Genomic DNA, 23,125 nt, shown 5'->3' on the forward strand with positions numbered 1-23,125 from the left:
TTCATTGGAAGTTTTGCATCTAAAGGAAAGGGGGAAGTGAAAATTGTATAAGTTAACTTTCCTAATGTAATAACAGTTCACATTTATATTACCTTTCTTCATTTGTAAAGATCTTTCTTCACTATAATCCTGTGAGGTAGGTAGTAAAAACATTATTATCCTCATTTCACAGATACAAAAATTGAGACTTGGAGAAATTAATATTTATATGAACTCCCAAGGCTAATAAATACCAGCATCCAGGTCTTCTAGTGCTAAGTTCTAGGATCTTTCCATATGTGGGTGGTGGTGGGAGGGGGATTCCAACATATCTTAGGAAAAGGCGATGAGTTGGAAACAACCAAAATGACACAATTTTATAAGAATAGAAATGAAAGATTCTGTTTAGGTAACACATGAACACATATAAAAAGTTAGTGGGGGAAGATGAAAAGAACTTATGATAAATATATGAAAAATTAGAAATTATGAAAAGTAGAATGAAAGATATTTCTTATTCTGATCATATTATGGAATTGGTCAAAATGAATTTCTCAAAAGTTGGTAAATTTGGCAGAAATGTATGAAAGATAAGCAAATTTCTGTCAAAAAATGAAGAAACTGAAAAAATAGGAGGGACAAGTCATGATTCCCTGTATCTGGTAGGACATGTTGAAAAATACGAAGAAACCTTTCAAAGGAGTGAGTAGGGCTTTAAAATGTTACAATTTCTAGATAAAAAAATTAAAAACAAAGATCTTTTTAAAATTGGGATGGAAGTAGCACAACTCAGAAGAAAATGAGAGGTTGATATAAAAAAAGGTCAAGATAAAGAGAGAAAAATTCAGCTAAGAACAAAAACACTAAATTTAGACATCTGGTAGCCTCACTGTTGAGTTCTATAGGACTTTTGAAGAGTACTTGTGTAAATTTCAATAACATAGGAAAGAGAGTAAATAAACAAGAAAATGAAACAAAAATGTTGGCAACTTTTTTTTCCAAGTAGAAGATAAATATTTTGGAAACAGGAGGTCACCAGCATTAACAAACATGGATTATAAAATTGTTATAGAAATTTTGCTACAAAAGTTGGCAAAAAAGTAAAGAATATAGATGGTACAGCAGTAGGTAGGCTTTCATTGACTACAGTAGCTATGTTAATAGATATCAGAATATATCAAAGGAAGGAGATTGGAAGGATATGTTTGGCTCAAGAAAATGCCTTTCATTATATAAAATGTGACTGCCTTTAAGAGCATATAAAGATGTGGGATACCAGAAGTGGTGTTGAAGTGAATGAACACATGATAAATCACTAAGACCAGTACTCCCATGCTTAGTGAGTGACAGAGGAAAGCCATTTCAATAAGGAGACTTAAATCAGTAAGGTTGTTGTAAGGTTGCCCACATAACTCATGCCTACATATGTTGCCTGCAGAAACTCATAAGGAAATATGTATCAAATTTTAATTGGAGTCATTTCCTTGACAAGTTTAACTCCTTAGATGTGACCACAGGAAAATCCTGAAAGGAAGGATGAGTTAAGAGCAAAGAACCACAGTATAAGGAAGGACAAATCTGGCTTTTTCTATTCACTAGTTCTGTGAGTTATGTCCACTATACAGGCCTACACGCTCAACTCTTTAGCAACCTTGAATTCCCTCTTTACTTGGAGAGGGCTCAACTCCATGGCAGCGTTGTGGTTCTGGAGACTGTATACATATCCTTGAGGGAGGTGAGGCTCACTAGAGAGGGAAAGGAGTGCTTATTTGCTCAGGCACAAATCATTATGTGCTTTAACAAGCTAATTAAAGTCTGTCCTATAGACAGAGTATAGTTAGCTTCAGTGTTTGCATGGAAACTGAGGGTTCATTCCTTTTTGTGTGGAGATCTATAGATGAACTCAAATCTGATGTTCCCAGTGTAAAACCTCGATGGGATGTGAGCCAAAGAAAGATTTGTGAGCAGCTCCCAAGTTTGAATTCAGTCCACAGCTCTGATTAAGGGCCCTAGGTTATAAACATATTACATTAAAAAAAAGAATGCTTGTTAAGCATTCTAAAAAGTTTCAAAGTAGAATAGATAGTACCTGACTAAGAGAAAAGTATAAAGAAGAGACATTACAGTGACCTTCAAAGTCCTGTAACAAAAGACTTTTGGAGCCACTTAGACAAGATGAGGGGAAAGAGCAGGCAAGTTACCTCTGGGCTATTAAGAAGAATGAGGTAGAAGGTGGAACGAAGAATTTATGGACAAAGTTTCTCTGAGCCAGCACAGAATCTGAAGAGCATTATACATTTATTAAAGAAAAGAAAAACTGAAACACACTAAACAAAAACCAAAACCACAAACAACAACAACTAAGAGGTAAAACGTATAATTCAATGCTTTAAAGGATTCCTGATTTCACTGAGATGGGTAATTGCTCCAAGAATTTCATTTTTAACTAATCGAGTCCTATGGTTCTTTCAACAAATGATTATGTTAAAAAGTATTCATTGTGTACTCCAATCCCAAAGCCCATTGAAAGGAGACTCTCTATTGGCAGAGATCAATGCCCATGGCCTGCATCAGGGGCTCAGTATGGGAGAGCAGAGAGAGGAGAGCTCTTCAGTCTCATCAGTACTGTTGAAGTTTTCTTCAAGGCATTTCAGGTGCTTCTGGTTTCCAGCTTCAAGAGAGAAGATGGACAAGGCCAACTCCACTTCAAGTTGCTGAAGGAAGACCTGAGAGGAGCCAGCAGTCTTCACCATGTGAGACTTTGGGGTCTTCTACTTAGGTGAGACCTAGAATTTTCTCTTCTGGTTGAGCTGAGTTACCTTGCTTCCAATGGGAGATCTCCTTCTCTCCATATTGTTGGATATATGTTCTCCATTGTACATTTTCTTTGATTTCTGTTTTTTCTACTAACTTGAATAAATGGGTTTCTTGGCTAAGTGCTATGTCTGTTCACTGTGAAACTGGTAGTCGATGGGAAGGGAATCAATTCTTGGATATAAAGCGTGGGACTCTCCTCATCCCAATAATAAATCAGTGATAAGAAGTTAGATTTAATTTGAGAAACATATACCCTAAATGAACAATATATAAGGGAGTGATAGATATAATTCTAGCCTGGAATCCTCTCTCTCTCTATGAGATCAGAGTGTCAGCCAGCCTCTGGCTTCAACCTCCTGATTCCCTTCCCGGAAGAAATTAAAGTCTCCCTTGAAGGAAGGTAGGGGGATAATAGGCTAGAGATGTCTATTCTGTCTCCATTTGAGCCACACCACAGTACCTGATGACATGTGTAGAGGACAATTTTTTGCCACCATTGCATAAAATGAAAATCAATTGTGCATGTGAAAATTTTGGTAGTAGTATTCAGGAAGAGAAAATAGGGAAGCAGAAGGCAACAAGCATTTATTAAGCACCTGTTATATGGCAGACACTGTGCTGTTTTTAAAATATTATCTCATTTAATCTTCACAACAACCTTGAGTCACAGGTGCTGTTATTATCTTCATTTTACAGTTGTGAAAATTGAGGCAAACAGAAGTGACTTTCCCAGGGTCACACAACTGTGTCTGAGGTATCTGAGATTACAATTGAGCTCAGGTCTTCCCAGTGTTCTATCCATTGTTCAATCTAGCTGCCTCAAATATTGGAATATAAGTATTCTGTTAATAATAAGAGAAAATAGAATGCATCCACAAAAGTTCATGATGCCTTCTTATGACCTGATGGTAAACTTAGGCATATGTAGGCTACACAAGTACAACTTAAGCTCCAAAAGGTCCTTCCAAGCTAAAAAAAGGTTTAACCACAGGCCAACAGACAGAATGACTGCTGAGGCCCAGCTGGCCAAGTATGGAGACAACAAAAGTTTGTTCAATAGATAACGTTTGTTGTTGTTGGTAGGTTTTTGGGTTGGTTTTTTTTGCCTTTTTAACCTTTGACATTGATAAATCCTTCAAAATGAGCCAGAAAGAGCCAAAGGCTTTCTTCTGGTTCTTTTAATGTATCTTGGGGAATGGCTCCTGAGAGGCAGTGGGGTAGAGTAGGTGGATGATTCGTTCCAGTTTGGTTACTGTCATCTATTGTGAGCAAGCCATTAAAACTCTGCCTTCTAAGACCTTAAGGTACAGAGCTCTACCAAAGAGGGGATTTCTACGTCTAATTCCTCATATACACAAAAGCATAGGTTTGAACGAACAAAACAAAAAATAAAGAGCACTCACCAATCCATCTGTTACCCCTTACTTTTATTACTTAATTGGCCCATTTTCCCAAATACATAGCTATGTCTGCACAGATGTATCTATGTCTATCTATATCTGTATATCTATGTTTGTACCTCTGATTTTTATCTATATCTATCTATTTATATCCAATTTTATTTTTTACACACTTCCTATGCTCAATCATTTGATATTCAGCCTCAGCCCAGACACAACCACCACCATTTTGATGATAATATTAGTAGGCTGGAACTCTAGGTCTAACCCAATTAATGGGAACTTTACAGGTATAAAAGATTACATTTAACCAACAAAGCACAATAATGATGGCTCAAGGTGCAAGGTCCAATTCTACTACTCTACTGAAACTATTTTCTCCGAGGTTTACAAACCTTGGAATTCTGGTCAACTCTTAACTGCCAAATTCAATATCATTTTCTCATTTCTCATTCTCTTAGGGAGAGACGTAGAGGGGATAAGCCATGTCAAGAGAAAAGATGGAAAAGCTTTGAGTTTGGGGGTGACAATAGGCTATATAATTGTTTAAAGACCCCTCTCTCCATCCTGCAGTTGTGTTTAGAATAGACCCTCAAATGGTTTTGATAAAGGTTTTTTTGTCAGTCAAAGCAACTTCATTATATCTGAGTCATCTATTTCCAGCAAAACAGTTAGGTGGTATAATAGATAGAGTGCTGGGCCTGGAGTCAAGAATATCTGAGGTCAATTCCATCTCTAGGCACTTAGCCTAGACCTTGGGCCATGTGACCTTGGGCAAGTCACTTAATCTCTGTTTGTCTCAGTTTTCTTATCTGTAAAAAGGAGGTGATAATAGCATCTACTTCCCAGGATTGCTATGAAAATCAAATGAGATAATATTTGTAAAGGCTTAACATAGTGCCTGGCACATAGTAGGCACTATATAAATGCTAGCTGTTACTGTCATCGTTAAGTCATTTTGGACCAAGGAGTAACCTACATCATCTAGAAATTGCTATGCACCAGCAGTTCTCAAAAGGTGGTCCAGCGTCCCCTGGGGATTCTTAAGACACTTTTAAGGGATCCATGCAGTCAAAATTATGTTCATAATAATACTAAACTTCTAATATGGTAATATTAATGATAATACTAACTTCTAATATGGTAAATATCAATCTATCTATTATTTCTCTCTGTGTGTGTAGAGAACCAACATAAACGAAAGCTCAATTTTTAATAGTGTAACACAATCATGAGACTAAAATGTTTGAGAACCAATGTTACATGCATCAATGGAAGAGGAACCTTTACTGACAAATCATGAATCCCTGAAAAACTGAAATAAAGATTTACTCTTAGGTTCCAAAAACCAGTTGTACAAGTACAGAAAGCAAAGATTCCAAGCTTAGCAGCACACCTGTGCACGCACACACAGGCTCACAAAGCCCTTTCCATCTGTATAGTGCTTTACAGTTTTTCAAAGTGTTTTCAAGGTTTACCTAATTTGATCCTTTCTTTAGCTGTAGAAACAGGTTTTGTTTTTGAAACATGATTAAGGAGTAAGAGAAGAAAGAAGAACAAAGCATCAAAAACACTTGCTATCTTTAAGAGGCATTCATCAATGCTTCAAATTTAGGTCTTGTAAAGAATGGCTTCAAAAAACTTCTGCCATTGCATCGTTGCCATGCATAAGAAAACACCAAAATACAGTTATTAGTCCTCTAATTTATCATGAATAGTAAAGAAGCATACACAGATATGTCTATTATACAAATCATAAATACACAAGTACATAAAATGACCATATTCTAATTTGTAGCATAGTTGCTATTTTTGGTTTTTGTTATTGTTGTGGTGGTGGTGGGTTTTTTTTTAGTATTTGTCTTATTCTATTAGATTAGATATTTCAGGGTACAAAGCATGTCTAATGTTTACATCTTCCTCAGCACCTAACATAGTGCCTTTCACATTATATGCAGTCAGTAAATGTCTGTTGAACTGGCCTGTTGAAAGATAGCAGCGCCTTTTCTCCTTTGTATAGTTGTAAAATCCTATTATTCATCATTTAATTTTTTAACCCTCATGTCCTTATTCATCCTTAAAATTTCTCATATATATATATATATTATATATATATATATGGATATATATGTATGTATGTATATATATATATATATGTATATACATATGTGTGTATGGATCCAGGGTTTGGAGGGTGTTAAATGTAAGGCTGACAAGTTTTCCTTTGCACTACAGTTAATAACACATGCATACAGACACACATATACATACTTTTTTCTTTTATCTGGAAATATCTCATTGGTGCAATGAATTCCTAGTAAGGATATCCACTCCATCAGTACAGATCAGCAACTTGTCTATAACTTACAAAGTGTGTCTTGGGAGACACTGAAAAGTTAAGTAATTTGCTTATGATAAAGAGGCAAGAGAGTCAGAAGTGGGAGTTATCTGTACTATAACTCTTGACTGTCTTTCATAAAAAAAATACATATGTGTGTCTATGTACATATTATATATGTATATGTATATTGTATATATATGTGTGTATACACAATATACATATACATAAGCAATAGTCCTGGGAATACAAAAACACAAAGATATACAATACTCATTTATGGGGACAGAAAGACAAGGAGAAATTTGTAGTCCTTTGTTTATTTTTATTCTTAAGAATTAAATGCTTTGTTCCTTTCCATCCCCCACTAAGATATTTGGAAATATCATATGTTTTAATAAAACCTGGAATGGGAATTGGAGTAGAAAGCCACTTATTTCATAAGCTTTAATAAATCAATAATAAAGAATTAATTGGTAACTGATGTGCAAAATGGCATCTCCTGTTTAGCATAATTTATAAAAATAAGGCGCTTTTAAAATCCAAAATGTCCATTTTTCAGAGATACATTTAACAAAACTAGGGTAAAAGTACAAAGATGAGAAGAGTAAAGCAGTATACCAATAATGAAGTATACCATATTTAAGAGAAAATGCATATTAGATAAAAATATTTTGCGCAGGGATAATTATCTCCTCTTCCTAAAGCAGAAACACACAATTAGTGACCTAGTAAAGGTTGCCAATTACTTTTTTTCAGTCTATCCTCCTTAACAACCTTTGATACTGTTGACTGCCTCTTCTTCCTCCTGACCCTATGACCCTATACTATCCCATTTATCCTCTTATCTCCTTTGATGGCATTTCTTTTTCTTCTCCATCTTTTCCCCCCAAGTGTATTATCATTTTAATTTAACAAATATTGAGAGCCTATTTTATACAAAGTGCTTCAATACAATGACAAAAATAAGATAGTTCCTGCCCTCAAATAATTTACATTCTACTATGGCAAGGGTTCTTAACCTGGGGTACGCAGGACACATATTTTAGGAGGAGTTTGTGAAACTGGATAGGAAAAAAAAAATCACATCTTCATTTTCACTTACTTTTGGTGGGTTCCTTTGTAATCTTATATCTTTTATTTTATTCATTTAAAAACATTATTCTGAGAACAGGTCTACAGCCTTTCCCAATGACCCATGAAAGGTTAAGCACCCTTGTGCTAGGGTAATATAAGCACATAAAATAGTGAATACACAGTAATTCAAGGAGGGAGAGAATGACATTAACTGGGAGGGAGACTGGAATCAGGAAAAGCATCTGAGTTGAACTTTGGAGGAAAAGAGTCTGAAGAGTTGAGAAGGGATTTCATTCTAGAGGTAGAAAAGAGTCATGTCTGAAGGGAAATAGGAAATAAGGCTGGAAAAGAAGATTGGATCCAGGGTTTGGCGGGTGTTATGGCTGACAAATTTTCCTTTGCACTAGAGTTAATAATGAACCATTGTATATGAGAAGGAGAGTGCAGAAGATCGTTTGGATACTGTGTACAAGACAGATCTCTGAGGAAGAATGGCCTAGGCTTCTCTCTTGGTTCTTTTCTTCTTTCCAAACATCTCTCAATGTTCTCACCCTCAGCTTCAAAGAGTATTTCCATCTGGATGATTTCTTAAACTCTGGCCTCTTCCAAGCTCTATTTTGTCATTCGAAACTTTCTACTGGACAGTTTCACCTGGATATTTCATTGGTACCTCAAATTTAACATGTTTAAAACTAAAGTCTTCATTATCCTCCTCAATTCTCCAGCCCTATCCAAGACAATTCTCCCAATGACTTCCATATTTATGTAGATAAACCGTACCACCACCCTCCTAGACAACCAAGATTGAAATTTCAGATTAATCTTTTATTTCACTTCTTTGTCTTTCATACTTAATCATTTACATATCCTGCCAATTGTTATTTCACAATCTCTTTCATCCAATCTACCCTTTTCTTTCCATTTTCTACTACCTTTACACTATCTTAAGCTATTATTAACCTCATGTGTAGTTTATTACAATATCCTCTTTAGTAGGCTGCTTGCCTCCAAAGTCTCTTACCTCCATTACATTTTGCATATCTCTATCAGATAACTCTCCTAAAGTACTATATTAATATCACTCCCTTGCTAAATAAATGCACATACACATACATATACATTTATGTATACGCATGTGTGTATATATGTGCATCTCACTCTGTATCTACATATACATATATACACATACACATACATACACACTTATATACACATATAAATACACATATGTGTATATATGTATGTATGTATGTATGTATGTATGTATGTATGTATGTATGTATGTATGTATGTATAACAAAACTTCAATGGCTCCCCACGGCCAAAATAAAGTAAAAATCTATAATCATAGGAATTGTAGCTTCAGAGTTCCTTAAAGGTCATTTAGCCCAATCCTTTTATTTTATTGATGAAGAAAGTAAGGCTCAATAAGATAGAAAACCTTGCCCAAGATTCACACAGGTAGTAAATATCAGAGCATATGAAAATCAGAGTCTTCTGATTTCAAATACTGTGCTCTTTCTGCTACTTGCATAACATAAATAACTTGCTTTTTCCCCTTATCTTTCACTATTCTACAGCTAGAGTCTAGCCAAATTGTCAACTCACAATTCCCAGTACGTGACTTGTTCTTTTCTAACCCCACCTCCACATACACTTGAAATGCCCTCCATTGTCAACTTTGCCTGTGCCTAGACCTTCAAGGTCTAGTTTAAATGTCATGTTTTTTCATGAAACTGCTTCCGTGTTCACTCCAGCCAGAAAAGATTTCTTTTTAGAACACCTGAAGCAATTATCAGATATATATGTATGTAGATATGTATATGCATGTATGTATGTATGTATGTATACACACAGATACACACATATATGTATATGTATAGATATAGATCTATAAATATGTATGTGTGTATATATATGTGTGTATGTGTATATATACACATACATACATACATACATATATATATATATGTATGTGTATATATACACATACATACATACATACATATATATATATATGCCTTGTTATCCTGTGCCCCCACCTGTCCTCCTCCTCTGTAGGTGAGAAGTTTTTTAGTTAACCTTTCAGTACACAAGCTAACTCAGTTTAGGTACAAATGCTTCCCCTGAAAGTATTAGAGAGATAAACCATTTACTGTTTGTCTCAGTAATGAAAATCAATGAAAGTTTAAAATATTGCTCCAACATACTATCGGGTCAGACAATAATTTGTATGATTTTGGGCCTAAAGAGCTTTGTTAAAAAACATTTTTTAAATTATTTTTTTAATGTAGTTAATTTAGATCTCAATTCAGCTGCCTAGGAGACATTCAGAAAATGCTTTTAGCCAAAGTAAAGGATAACAATCTAGCAATTTACTCCATTTTGAAAAGTAACAACACTGACCTTTGACTTGGAAAAGAAAACATCATTAAATATAGCCTAGTTTTTCTGCACATTCAAAACAAGCCTTCTAGCAGTTATAAGTGGGCAATGGGAGCAAACCGTTCATTTGCACTCTAAATTTTTCATGTAGAAAAGAATTTATAAAATGCTAAAACTGACAATCTCATCACCTTGTAAATAATTTTAAAATTGTAAATATCTTTAATATTAGAGAACCACAAAGCTATTTGTTTACTCTTTCTAATTTGGGTAAGAGAAAATGGAAAGGCAGTATGGTATAATAGGGTGGAGAGACAGCCTTTGAGTCAGAATGATGTAGGATCAGTTCTCACCTCTAACACACACTGCCTAAGCATGAGAGGCAGCTAGGTGGCATAGTGGATAGAGAACTGAACCTAGAGTAAGGAAGACCTGAGTTCAGATGTGGCCTCAGTCACTTATTAGCTTTATGACCCGGGCAAGTCACTTAATCCTGTTTGCTTTAATCCACTGGAGAAGGAAATTGCAAATCATTCCAGTATCTTTGTCAAGAAAACTCCCTGGACAGTATGGTTCATGGGGTCAGAGTCAGACATGACTGAACTACAAAACCTTAAGCAAACCATTTAACAAATCAGTGCCCTAGGCAACTCTAAAATTTTAAGTGTTGGAAGAGATGTACAGTTCTCAGTGGCGAAAGGGAGCTTCCTCACCAGGAGTCTCCCATACCAACGAAGGCCAAAAAAATGGGGGAAAGGAGAATAAGTCACATTTTTACAAATTGTAATTCAGTTACATTTATAGAATAGAAAAAAGTAAATTTAAGAGTATGATCTAATTAAAGAAATAGATTGAATTTGATTATTGGTAAATATAAACTGAATAACCCATGGCACAGTGGGAAGAATACTGGATATAGAATAATAGAACCTGAGTTCACACCTTGGTTTTGCCACTTACTACATGTGTAGTCTGTTTAAATTCTCTTTCTAAAACAGAATTTTTTAGATTCTTTATTTCTTGTTTTGTTAATCTCACTGATTTTTTTTTGTACAGATTCATCCATGTAATTTAAATTCACATAATTGGGCAGACTGACTTCTCATTCATCTTTTATTACCTCTTCATTACTTATGAATTCCTCCTCATTTTTAATTTTGGTAATTTGGTAATTTGCTAGCTCTTGAGTATAAATAGTTTTAATCATATTAAAGGAAAGTCATTTTACTCCTAAACTACTATCGTGTTAAACTGAGGGATGCACTCTTCTTAATTTAATCACTTAATGGTTTAATTCTTTTTAATTTTAAGATCTTTAATTTTGTTTATATGCTTAATTATGTCTCTTCAATTTTGGTTATCTCTTCTTTGCTTTTCAAAATCACTACTTTTATATTTGTTCTGAGATTATAATTTTGTTAACCAGTTTGTTGATGTAGGTGTTGACCTCATTTAGTCTTGGAACATGTTATTCAGCCTTTTTTGTTACATCATGTGTTTTCAGTGATTCGTATGCTACTGATAATGTTTCTGAAAGCTTTGGGCATGCTACCTTTAAAAAAAAGAATTTTCTCAATACTTTTAGTGATGTATCACTTAATTTAAAGCAGCTACTTATTTACTGGACTGGCCAGCTTGGTATTGTTAGACATTCTTGTACCTCAGGTCACCCTTCTCCAGGATTTTGATACTTAGCCCTAAAACCCAACTGTCCTTTTAATTGTTATTTATGAAGCTCAGAAACAGTGATATATGGTTATCAAATGATTGTTTTATGCAGTATATTTCATTATTTTTTTTTAGTTGGAGGTATCAATAAATAGAGTAAGTAGCCACTGTCTAACATTACTTAACATTAAGATTATGGAATTATAAAGGTTTAAAATTGGAACAATCCTTACACATTATTTAGTCCAGCAATCTCATTTTACATATGAGAAAATGGAGGCCCAGAAATGTTAAGTTGACCCTGATACTAGATTATAAAAAGTGGAGGACATTATTGGAATAGACTAAATAAAGAAAACTTAGACTGACATCCCAGAAAGAAATGCATCCAGTAATCTAATATACAACAAATCTTAACACATTAATGGTCCCTAAAAGAATAGCTGGCAAAACTAGAAAAACAAAGTCCAGGAAAAATTACCAAAAATACATAGAATAATAAATTTCAAGTGGATAAAAAACACAAATACAGAAAATCTTAGTACAAAAATGTAGAGAACAGAAACTTACATCTATTATAGCTAAGGATTCAGCAAAAATTCATAGCCAGGCAAGGACAAAAGAAATCATAAAAAGATAAAATATAATCTTGATTACATAAAACCAAAAGTGTTTTAACACAAAATCAAAGTGATTATTATCAGAAGAAAAGACACATATTTGGAAAATATTTGCATTAAGTGCCTTTGATAAAAATATTGTATCCAAAATATATATTTTAATTGACTGAAAAACCTAAGATAAAGGCTATTCCCTAATAGACATATGGTCACAGAATATTAACAAACTTTTAAAAAAGAGAAATTCAATCAATCAATAGTCACATGGACATAATATTAAAAATCAAAAACAGAGGAATGCAAATTATAATAACCCTAACATGTTACCTCAGCCTTATTAGTGAAAAAAATTTTTAAAGGTAGAAAAACATTGGTAGAATGACTTTTAAGAAGCTGTTGTTGTTCAGTTGTTTAAGTCGTGTCCAATGCTTCATGACTCTATTTGAGGTTTTCTTGGGCAGAGATGCTGGAGTGGTTTGCTATTTCCTCCTCCAGCTCATTTCATAGAAGAGGAAACTGAGGCAAACAGGATTTAGGGATTTGACCAGTGTCAAACAGCTAGTAGGTATCTGCGACCACATTTGAACTGAGGTCTTTCTTACTCCAGGTCTGGCACTCCACCCATTGTGCCACCTAATTGCTACTTTTAAGAAGACAAGGATGCTAATTCAATGTTAGAGATGTGAATTGGTTTGACCATTCTGGAAAACAATTTAACATAATAGGAGAAAAGTTATTCAATTGTTCAGACCTTTTGACCCATAGATTGTAATATTGTACCTAAGCCACAAGGAGTCTGAGAAAAAAGATGTAGGGATGCAAAAATATCTTTAGCAGTGTTTATGAAAATAAGAAACTGAAAACAAAATATTATATGAATACAAGGGAATATACACCATGAGGTATGATAAATATAAAGAATTCAGAAAAGATCATTAGAGTTGTAGAAAGTGATAGTGAATTAGAGCCAACTATATATATATATATATACACATATATATATTATATATTTATATTTATATATTTTTATATATATTTATAAAATAACTTCAACAATGTTGTCAACAAGTCAATATTAAGAGGCACTAAAATTTCAGTTGAGTAAATGGTTTATGCCAACTTCATCCTATGATAGGAAGTTTTTGATGGTTAAACCTTGATAGTTAAAGAATATTTACCTTCTTTCTGTTAACAGATCAGGAAACAATTTTCAGGGAATTTATTATATACATGGTTTGTTATTACTACTTGAAAAATATATCTAGCATTAAAACAAAATATATTATTTTTTGAAACTAATCTGTGTATAATTCAAATCAGAAACAGTGATAAAAGTGAGAATATACTTCAATCTAAACAATTTAAACAAGTTATCAATACCAAAAGTGTGAAAAAACCAATTTGCTCCAAAAGTAAAGATACTATTACTTAAAAAATAGAAGTGAAATAAAATAGTTCTCATAATAAGGAGATCAAAAGGAACCAGAAATCTTACTCAATCAACATGTAATCTCTTTGCCAAGTGGAGGAACATAGCAGCATGTATTTAGGTACAAGCAAGTTTGCAAACCATTATGGAGGACGAAGACGATAGAAGTATTATAAGTAATCTTATTAAATGGTAAAAACAGGGGCAGCTACATGGCACAGTGGGTAGACCACAGGCCCTGGAGTCAGGAGGACCTGAGTTCAAATTTGGCCTCAGACACATGATACTCACTAACTGTGTGACCTTGGGCTAGTCACTTAACCCCACTGCCTAGCCCCCAAAAAAGAAAAAATGGTAAAAAAACAATTGAGGAGAAAATTAATCTCTAGAGAGCTTTTCCTAGGATCCACCTAAACCAGATCATCTTGACAACAACTACGCTTCATATTAGATGATAGCAAATAGTTGCAAATGAAAAGAAATCTTATGGAACTTTTATGGTTTTATTTTCACTGATGAAGACAGTAGAACCACAAAGTAAGACTTTTACCTCATAATTCATTGATATTCCATGTAAAGAAATAACATTGGCACTGATGAGGATGAAGGTGGAATTGTGATAGAACCTAACCAAATTTTTGCCAAAGATTTGCCAAAGAGAAGCTTTTTCTTTTCTAGTAGGAAAGTATGATAGAGCAGAAATCAGCGACCACTAACACATACACTTGCCTTTGAATCTCTATAAAATCTTTCTGAGACTTGTTTATATAAGCATGGAGAATAGTTTTGATGAAAACAGATCTGATATAATCAGAATTTTGATTTTCTACAGTAAGATCCATATATATGTGGTTATACAATGTCATAGAAGAAACATTTTTTCACAGTTTCGTCGAGGCCATGAGAACAGGTTCTTAACTCTACGAGACCAAGTAAATTTGCAAAGTCAAATAAGAGTAAGACTTTTTCTTGTTTTTTTTTCTGCTTCTCTGTTCCCTCACCTAATTACAATTCTCAAATATTCCACAACACAAGTATGTAAGTGGAGTTAACAAATGATGCCTTGTGTTCCCACCAATCACTATCTTAGTTTCCCTGGGAAGGGAAGACATTAGGAAAACATCACTGACATGCCAAGAGTTACGATATTTCCAATACGTAAAAAGCAAACCTGGAAGTTATTTTTCTTTCTCCCTGCTCTCCCTGAAAGTTGATCTGACAGCTAGAAAGGAAATGGAGAGTTATCATAAGACTAGAACCTTGCTGTATCATGCTGTATCTGAGACTAAGTGCTATTCCAGGTATCTATACATATGTCGCAGTGATAGGTAGTGGCTTAGGTGGAAAGAAGAAAATATATGAAATCATCTATTTTATTTACATGGCATATTTTTCCTCCCATCCCTACTTTCAGGCAAATATTACAGAATAATGGATTAAAGGCATATCATTCTGAGTTCAAGACATTGCATCGTCTTACTCAAAAGTATAATAAAGAGTTCCTAAGAAGCCATGGGGATATTTGCTATTCAAGAACAACTAAAAAGTTTCATGGAAGTTAAGAAATTACAAAAATTATATGGATTTACTATTTATATAATTTTTATTTATGGTATATATGTGTGGTATATTTGTATATAACATATTTTACTATGTACACATAGATTTTGATTGTAAAACAAAAAATCATATGGTTTTATTTTGCAAAAACTTCATATTCTTTTGTTATTATTGAATATGATTACATATAAAGCATTTTCCCCTATGCAGCCCATCTGTCTGATTCTATGATTATGATCAGATTTATATCTACATGGCCAAAACATTCTAAAAGGAACATCAGGAGTTCCCATAGTAACTCTTGGGATAAATTGCTACATGTTTTTCTAATATGGAGCTTTGTAACTGGGACTTATTTACAGACTGAAAAATCTGACAGGTGAACTAGAGGTGAGTTGAAGTACAGAAGCTGCTCAGAGTTTAAGACTGTCACCTCATTGAAAACTGATACTAGATATATCCCATTCATTGACTGAAGATAAACCTTGTCTTTGAAAAGGCACTCTTTGGAGGTAATGACTTTATAATCATGGGAAGGTCTATGTTGCTGAAAAAAGAATTGGTCAGGTATGAGTACCAGAGAAATGAAGAATGTCCATCTAGTCCAATTTCACACTTAGTAGGATGCAGACTACTATTACAAGTTGTTCACACATATTATTTGCCTCTTTTTTATTTATCTTTTCTATTACTTTCAAATAAAATCTTCTGTATTTTGTTATCCACAGAAAATGTTGCTTCCATGAAAAGGAATAACAAGAAGAAACGACCCACGTTTTCAGAATCACTTTGGAGATATATTAAAGAAATGATGAAATAAAGGAAGATGTTTACCTCTCACAAGAAAGGTATTTATAAGAAAACTCCCTCAGAGGAGATGTTATTTGAAGATGGAGTTATATTTGTGACAAATAAAAATACTGAAATGTGTTGCTTTCAACAACTGTGACTTTACTAGGCCACAGATGCTTTAGGTGAGGTTATGCTAAATAATGAAAGGTCTAAGTACATTGTAAAATATATTTTTATATTATTAATTATGACTTTTTAATGAGCATAAAATATTTTCATTGAAGAGAAGAATGAAAAAAATGTTTTATATAGTCATAAAATTCAAGTAAACTAGAAAAATAAATTATCTTCTAATTGGAACAAATTCTGAACTGTATGTTGATGATATATGAGAATCCTCTTGGCTTTAAGTATAGCTTTTGCTTGAACTATAACAAAAAGAATAAGGTTTTTGTAAACAGAAATGTTTGGTTTTCCCAAACTCCAGGAAACACATAGACAAATACACACACACACACACACACACACACACACACACACACACACAGATTCTGAATGAGACACTATGTATAACATCATAATAGTCTTGTCCAAAAGGTAGCCATTTCATAGACTTACTGTATGAGTATGGTATACATAGATACACATAAATATATGGGTTTAATGTGACATTAGAGGAAAGATATATTCCAATATAACTATTCAGATTCTACCAGTTTAAGTTATACAACTTTGAAAGCTGTTTTAGTTACTTAAAGTTCAATTCCCAATTATTTGGTAAATTTAGTTAGTTATACTAAATTCAAAACCATTTATCAAAGAGAAGCATAATTTATTAATTAAGCTTATGTAAAGAAGTCATACATGTACTTTGTTTTATTATATTCCCTTCCTACCATATTCCCCCTTTTTTGCTCTTAAGATTATTTTATTTCTAAAGAGGACAAACATAATATTATAAATTACATTTTGATTACACCAATAGGCAGACATAAATTTGATTAACAGCTAGTTGGAAGGTCAGTTTTTAGGAAACTTTGGAGGAGGCTGGGCTTTTAAAGGTGTATTAGGAAATAACTGTTGAGATATTTTGTACTTCAGTAAAACATCATATTTAATGGAGAAAAAGGTTTAGACATTCTAAAATTTTCTGGTTTTAATATTATTTCATCTGTTAGTTGAGTGAATTTATGTCGATTTGGCAGTTTTACAAGAGATTCATGTAAAACTCAGAATCCATGAAGTGAAAGACCTTGAATTTAGGGTGAGGTGGGGGCAGGGAAAGGAAATTTTTCTGAGGCCAGCAGCAGCTGGATGTTGTTGAGAGGCCTGAAAACTATCAGTTGAGATCTTTGGAGGGTGCTTATAAATCAAAACGTTATTTTTATTATTAAATCATCGCAGGATGATGGCCACAGCATTTCACTCGCCCAAAACCTTTCCGGATAATGACAGTCTGTCCACCTGTATCTTCGTGTACCCTGCCTGATTCGGAGTGAGTGCATTGAATTGAGGAGATATCACTTACGACTGAATTTTTCATCATGGCTTTGACAGTGAAGCCGTCAGAAACCAGGGAGTGCGGCTGGTGCACCGGGAGTGGCTGTTGCGGCTGTAGTTTGGTCCTCTTCATCATCTTCTCTGGACTTTTATTTAGGTTCAGGGTCTCTTTTTCTGCCACCATCTTCCTAGGAAATGTCTTGTGCCCACATCCAGTGCTTTAAGAATGACTGGGAGGTGGAGGGGAGGAAGGGAGGGACACAGCCGGAGTGGGGTTATGGAGAGTAAAAACGGCACTGTTATAGTAATAAATGAACCCTCCAGGTCCTGCCCGGGTTTGCTCCTAGTTCCAGCTGTTTGGCAGCTCCAAGGTGAAGAGGGAGTTTGGGGGAGGGGAGGGGCAGAAAGGGGGGCAGGACCGTATTCTGCAGCTGCAACAGGCTTCCAAAGGTGCTCAGCGAGGTTGCTAGGCAACGTATCAACATCGCAGCGGAACAGTCTCCCAGTGACGTAGACATTCGAGGCCAGGAGCCCTCAAAAGGCCTCGGGGCGGGGGCGGGGCGAGGAGGGGCGGAGTAGAAAATGAGCAGCAGGTTCCGCACTACATCTCCCAGAAGGCCTCAGGGATATATGTGTGTGGAGATCTGCGCTTGCGCATTACTTCCACCTTCACCCCCGTGTCTTCAGGGGGCGGGGTAGGGAAAGATGGGGGCGAGGGCGGGGACAGAGAGAGGAGGGATCTGAGGGCTTTAAAGCTGGAAACGCTGGTTGTGGGAGGCGAGCGCGGGGCCTCGGGGCAGGCCTCTGTGCGAGTGTTAAGCCTCCTTCGCCTGTCCTGAGAGCCACCACCTGCCCTGTGACCATGATAGGTACGTGGGTGTCCTCCAGGTACAGCTGCTTTCCGCCGCCTCTTCCCTCCCCCACAATGTGCTGGTTCTTTACGCAGGTGTGAGACCCTGCTGGTCACTGTCAAGGACTGTCTGGGTCACCTGGTGAGGTGAGGGGTGATCTGAGTGTCCCAGAGTCATGCCTCTCCGTGTGGAGGCCAGAACGTGAGATTTATTCTGGCCTCTGGCTTCCCTGATTCCACCCCCCCCCCCGCCCATACTTAGGGCTACAGTGTCCCCTTTCCCCGACCCCCCGCAGAGAGGCAGGTGGTGAGCCCGCCCACCCTTCCATTCTCCAGTGGGTTGTGTGAGACGAATAATCTCCTCCCCCAAAAAGGAGACCATCCAAAAGACGTCACCTTAAAAATGCCCCCTGGAAATTTACCCCTCCCCCACAAGCCCTGGAAACCTTCAGAAACTGTTGAGGTTTTTCGAAGGTCAAAGGCGCCCCTGGTTTTTTCATGCTCATGTTTTCTGCCCTTCTCATGCTTGATCCCACCCCCCTCCCACTCTCCCTGCCTTATTCTGTCTGCAAGCAACCTTTGACCATCCCAGGGAAACCCCCTGAAGCAGGAAACGAAAGTGACATGCCATGATGTCAGCTGTGATGTCAAAGGTTATTCCAACGGGATTTTAAATTTCTTAAAGTCCTTGACTTGTTTTACTTAAGGCCCTATTTGAGGGGGTGTTTTGAAGTCTGGGACAAAATGAGAGATACGTCTCTCTCGAGATCTTGTGATAGATGGAAATGGAAAATAGCTTAAAAAAACTTCTTTTAAAGTTAGAGGTTTTCTTAGTATTGTTAAGCAAAATAGTGACCAAGTTTGTTTGTTTGTTTTTCTCCCTATAAATTTGCCCCTGAAAATTAATGGAAAAAAACATGCTTAGGACCATCTTTATGGGACTGTCAATGACTTGTCACAGCCAATGTTCAGGGTTTTATGGAATTGGTTTGGGGGTTATAGTTGGCACAATGAGTATTACTGATACAGTATCTTTAATTGTTGCAAGTGAATATTTGGAGCCAGTTCCATCCATAAATGTTCAGAAAACATACTGCTGTGTTTATGTGTGGTACTTGTTTATTTTTAGAGAAGCACTCACTTCTTAAACATTTTAATTTTGTTATAAAATTAATGATACAATGTAAAAAATATTCTTCCTATCACTGAAGAAATAATGTTACTTGGATACATAAAAATAGGCTATGTTGAGTTTTGAAATCCTGATGACACCATTGGTAGTCCTTTCCTTACCCCTTCTAGCTTAGTACTGCTTTCAGTCAAGGACCCCAATTAAGGTTTGAAAAGTATTAATAATAAAACACCTTTGTATATGACTTTTTAAAGTTTACAAAATACTTTCTCCACTACTACCCTGGGAGCTAGATAGTGTTAATATGAATATCCTGTTTTATAGAGAACCAGAAAGATAAAGTGACTCCCATGATCTTGAAGCTAGCAGTAGAACTGGAATTAGAAACTAGGTCTCTTAACTCCAAGTCCAACATGTAATTGTCACAAACCAGATAAGTTCATGTTTACGCAGACCACTTGGGCAACATGCAAACCTTCACAAAGACAAAAAAACAAATCCAAAGAATAGACATTTATAATAAACTTTACATAGGGAACAGGTCAAGAGAGAGAAAAGAAACACCAGTGCACTGATTAGGAAAGTTTGGAATACTTGGTCTAATGTATTTTGGATAGTTTCTGAATTTGGTCATGTATTGCCATACATTGTTGTACCTTTTAGTTAGTAACCTTTCCACTGTACTCTACTACTTTATATTTCAGTGGATATGATCATGGACATGTCATGACCAGTAGAGCATATGACCTGGTAAATTGTAACAAGCCAAAAGGATTCTGCATATGGCCCCAGTGAAGGGCTATTTATCTGTATTCTGGGGATCATCCTATGTCAGAAGGTCAGCCATAGAGGCTAAGACTAAATCATGGCTCAGTAGGAAAAAAAATATGTTGGATTTGAAGTCAGAGAATCTGAGTTTGAATCATAGCTCTGCTACTTATAATTGGGTAAGTCATTTAAGTCACCTGAGCATCAATTTCCTGTTGTGTAAAATTAGAAGAGTTGGGCTGGAATATCTCTGAGGTCCCCTGCAGCTCTTCATCTATTATCTTATGCAATCAAGATTTGAAATATGACTCGTAGAGGGGTTATGATGAGCATCAGTGGAAGGAGGACTACATTGACAAAATTTCAGTACCTTGAAGTATTGAAGTAAGGAAAATCAACAGATGTTAAAATAGCCATGTATGTTTGTATATATAAGATATATATGTATATTTTAAATAATTATATGTAAGTATACATATATAATTATTTTAAAATTATTGTAGCTGGCTTTAATCTAAGGGCTTCATTTAACCACAGATTATCAACTAAGAAGTGATTATTAAAAAAAACCCAACAACAGTAGATGGATAGAACACATCCTATAGTGTTTTGGTGATTTGGGAAAACAAGAAAGTAAATACTATAGTTGATGCTTTGATTAGATAATGTTGTGACCCTCACCAATAACTGATGCAGATGCCTCAGAGTAGAACTCTTTAGAAGTTTATTTTTTAACATAACAATGGAAAATACATGATTAAACGTTGGAAAAAAGGGAACATGTCACAGAAAGTGGTAGAATTAGGAGTCATGAGACCTGAGTTGAAATCTTGGCTCCTACAGTTATGAGTTATATAACCCTAGGCAAATGATTTAATTTTTCTGAGTTAAGAGTCCTCATCTGTAAAATGTCCATGTTACTTGTACTATCAGTCTCTTGGGACTTTTGTGGGAAAAGCACTTTGCAACCTTCCTGCGAATTATTTTAAATGCCATATCTAAAAAAGCCAAGAGGGCATCAGATGATAGAATGTGGACCACAGACTTGAAAGATGTATAAATTTTAATATAACATTTGTGTGTATTTTTCTGTTATTATAAGAAAAACCATACTGTGATTTTACTGTTACTAGGTCATTACACTGAGGAACTTATTTAGGCCTCCATGAACATGTCATATTTTTTAAAATTCTTTTAGGAGTTCAAAAATTCTATGTATTTTTTGAATCATTAACTCAATTCTGTATGCTTTTTACATTTTAATTGCCATGCTTATTCTCATGAAAATAGATTGTACTTTTTAGTCATTATCTTTTTAAAAATAGAGCATTTAGAACACAATGTTTTACTCAATAATTAAATCTAAAATGAGTTCATGTAATTTTGAGGTGGCATAGTTGAAAGTGAAGTAAATCCATTCCTATTTTCTGCTTATTGAAAGTTTTGGATTTTGATAGTTCATGTAGGACTGAGATACTAAGTCTGGTTCAGAAGTTTGTGCATTTGTGATTAAATGTTTAGAGCCAGAACAAGCACTGTGGCCTTCACCTAAGGCAAATCAAGGACTTGGTCAAGAAGATTGCTGACATTTAGTATGGATACTTGGAGCTCTGCCAATGGCAATTATACAGGGGACTTGTACCCTTTAATGACTATGCCACTGTGTAACCTCTTTAAAAAATTTTCCAGTAATGTCTTTGAAAAATACTAATATATTATAGTTGATAATACCAAAATATTATGCTGTGTGCATGTTAAATAGTACTGTACTTACATCACAAAATTATTGTGTAGGAAGAGACTTTAATATACCATTTAGTTTATGCCCTGGGCTTTTAGGAAAGACGGCATTTAAACTATCATAGTTGGAAGAGAACCTCATTTCAGAAATAATGGGTTTTTAAGTTAAGTAACTTCACAACAAAGATAACCCAGACCAACATCTCATTTTCACATCTAATGTAAATGCTCAGTGCTTCAGTTTAAACATTTTTTCCTCTTTGTCCTCAACAGAGAGAAAACTGTTGACCATCTTCTCTGTAATAACTCTTTACACATTGCTTTTGTTAAAATACAGCATATTTATACTTAAAAGATGTGCTTCAGCCTTTTATTAGCTAAGCCAAATTATTTTAGCCCTATCCCTCAAAAACCTTATTTTCTAATATGTTTCCTATGTATCTTATTTGAGTTTTTTTATTTATCCCATGTCTAGAAAACACCTTGACACTTAAAAAACATTTTTAAAAATCTATTAGAATTTTGAAAAAAATGACAAGTCTTAAGGTGGCATGAAAAAAGGAACCATAGAGGAGGATTAAGTTAAGGCAGGCAGGGTATTAGTTGGCATCCTAGAAAGAAGAATGCCTTTGGTACCCAGATAAATTTGGGCAAAATTATGTTTTCCTTTGTTCTGTAGAATAATGTCTAATTTCTGACCATGCCAGTGACAGCCTTGTAAGCTAATAGACAAGAAGGATCAGGGGTGGGGAACCTGTGGCCTTAAGGCCTTCTAGGTCCTTGAGTGCAGCCTTTCGACTGAGTCCAAGTTTTATAGAACAAATCCTTTTATTAAGGGGATTTGTTCTGTGAAGTTTGGATTCATTTAAAGAGCTGCACTTGAGGACCTAGAGGGCCACATGTGGCCTCGAGGTTGCAGGTTCCCCAACCCTACAAACTTTTTCACTTGGATTGATATTAGAGCAAAATGGGATGAAGAAGACTGATCTCTCTTCTGATCTCATCTTTAAGCCCAAGATACAAGCTTCTGATATACCCATTCCATTAGTGAAATGCTGTTATTGCTCTGA

At 35.3% G+C, this 23,125-nt stretch overlaps 2 protein-coding genes and 1 long non-coding RNA gene across 6 annotated transcripts in view; 2 read left to right on the plus strand and 1 right to left on the minus strand.

The window, feature by feature from the left end:
* The window catches only part of PACRG (parkin coregulated), a 627,029-nt gene extending 608,972 nt beyond the window's left edge, over positions 1 to 18,057 (minus strand). Inside the window, exon 1 of one of the 4 annotated variants that reach the window (XM_078156751.1) lies at positions 17,594 to 18,057. In XM_078156751.1, the coding sequence (XP_078012877.1) occupies positions 17,594 to 17,749 (156 nt within the window). In that variant the 5' untranslated portion in view covers positions 17,750 to 18,057. The remainder of the gene's footprint in view (positions 1 to 17,593) is intronic. The other 3 variants (XM_078156752.1, XM_020986761.2, XM_020986762.2) reach the window with 3 other exon arrangements.
* LOC110208627 (uncharacterized) lies at positions 15,594 to 17,583 on the plus strand. The gene is made up of 3 exons (XR_002324580.1): positions 15,594 to 15,663; positions 16,002 to 16,121; positions 17,470 to 17,583. It is a non-coding gene; the product is annotated as an uncharacterized LOC110208627 (long non-coding RNA).
* A 252-nt stretch (positions 18,058 to 18,309) lies between the features above and the next one.
* The window catches only part of PRKN (parkin RBR E3 ubiquitin protein ligase), a 1,801,990-nt gene continuing 1,797,174 nt past the window's right edge, over positions 18,310 to 23,125 (plus strand). Inside the window, exon 1 of the mRNA XM_020986759.2 lies at positions 18,310 to 18,434. Within this exon, the coding sequence (XP_020842418.1) occupies positions 18,428 to 18,434 (7 nt within the window). The 5' untranslated portion in view covers positions 18,310 to 18,427. The remainder of the gene's footprint in view (positions 18,435 to 23,125) is intronic.

Source organism: Phascolarctos cinereus, unplaced genomic scaffold (genome assembly GCF_003287225.1).
Source record: "Phascolarctos cinereus isolate Bilbo 61053 unplaced genomic scaffold, phaCin_HiC Scaffold_5;HRSCAF=322, whole genome shotgun sequence".
Classification (NCBI taxonomy): domain Eukaryota; kingdom Metazoa; phylum Chordata; class Mammalia; order Diprotodontia; family Phascolarctidae; genus Phascolarctos; species Phascolarctos cinereus.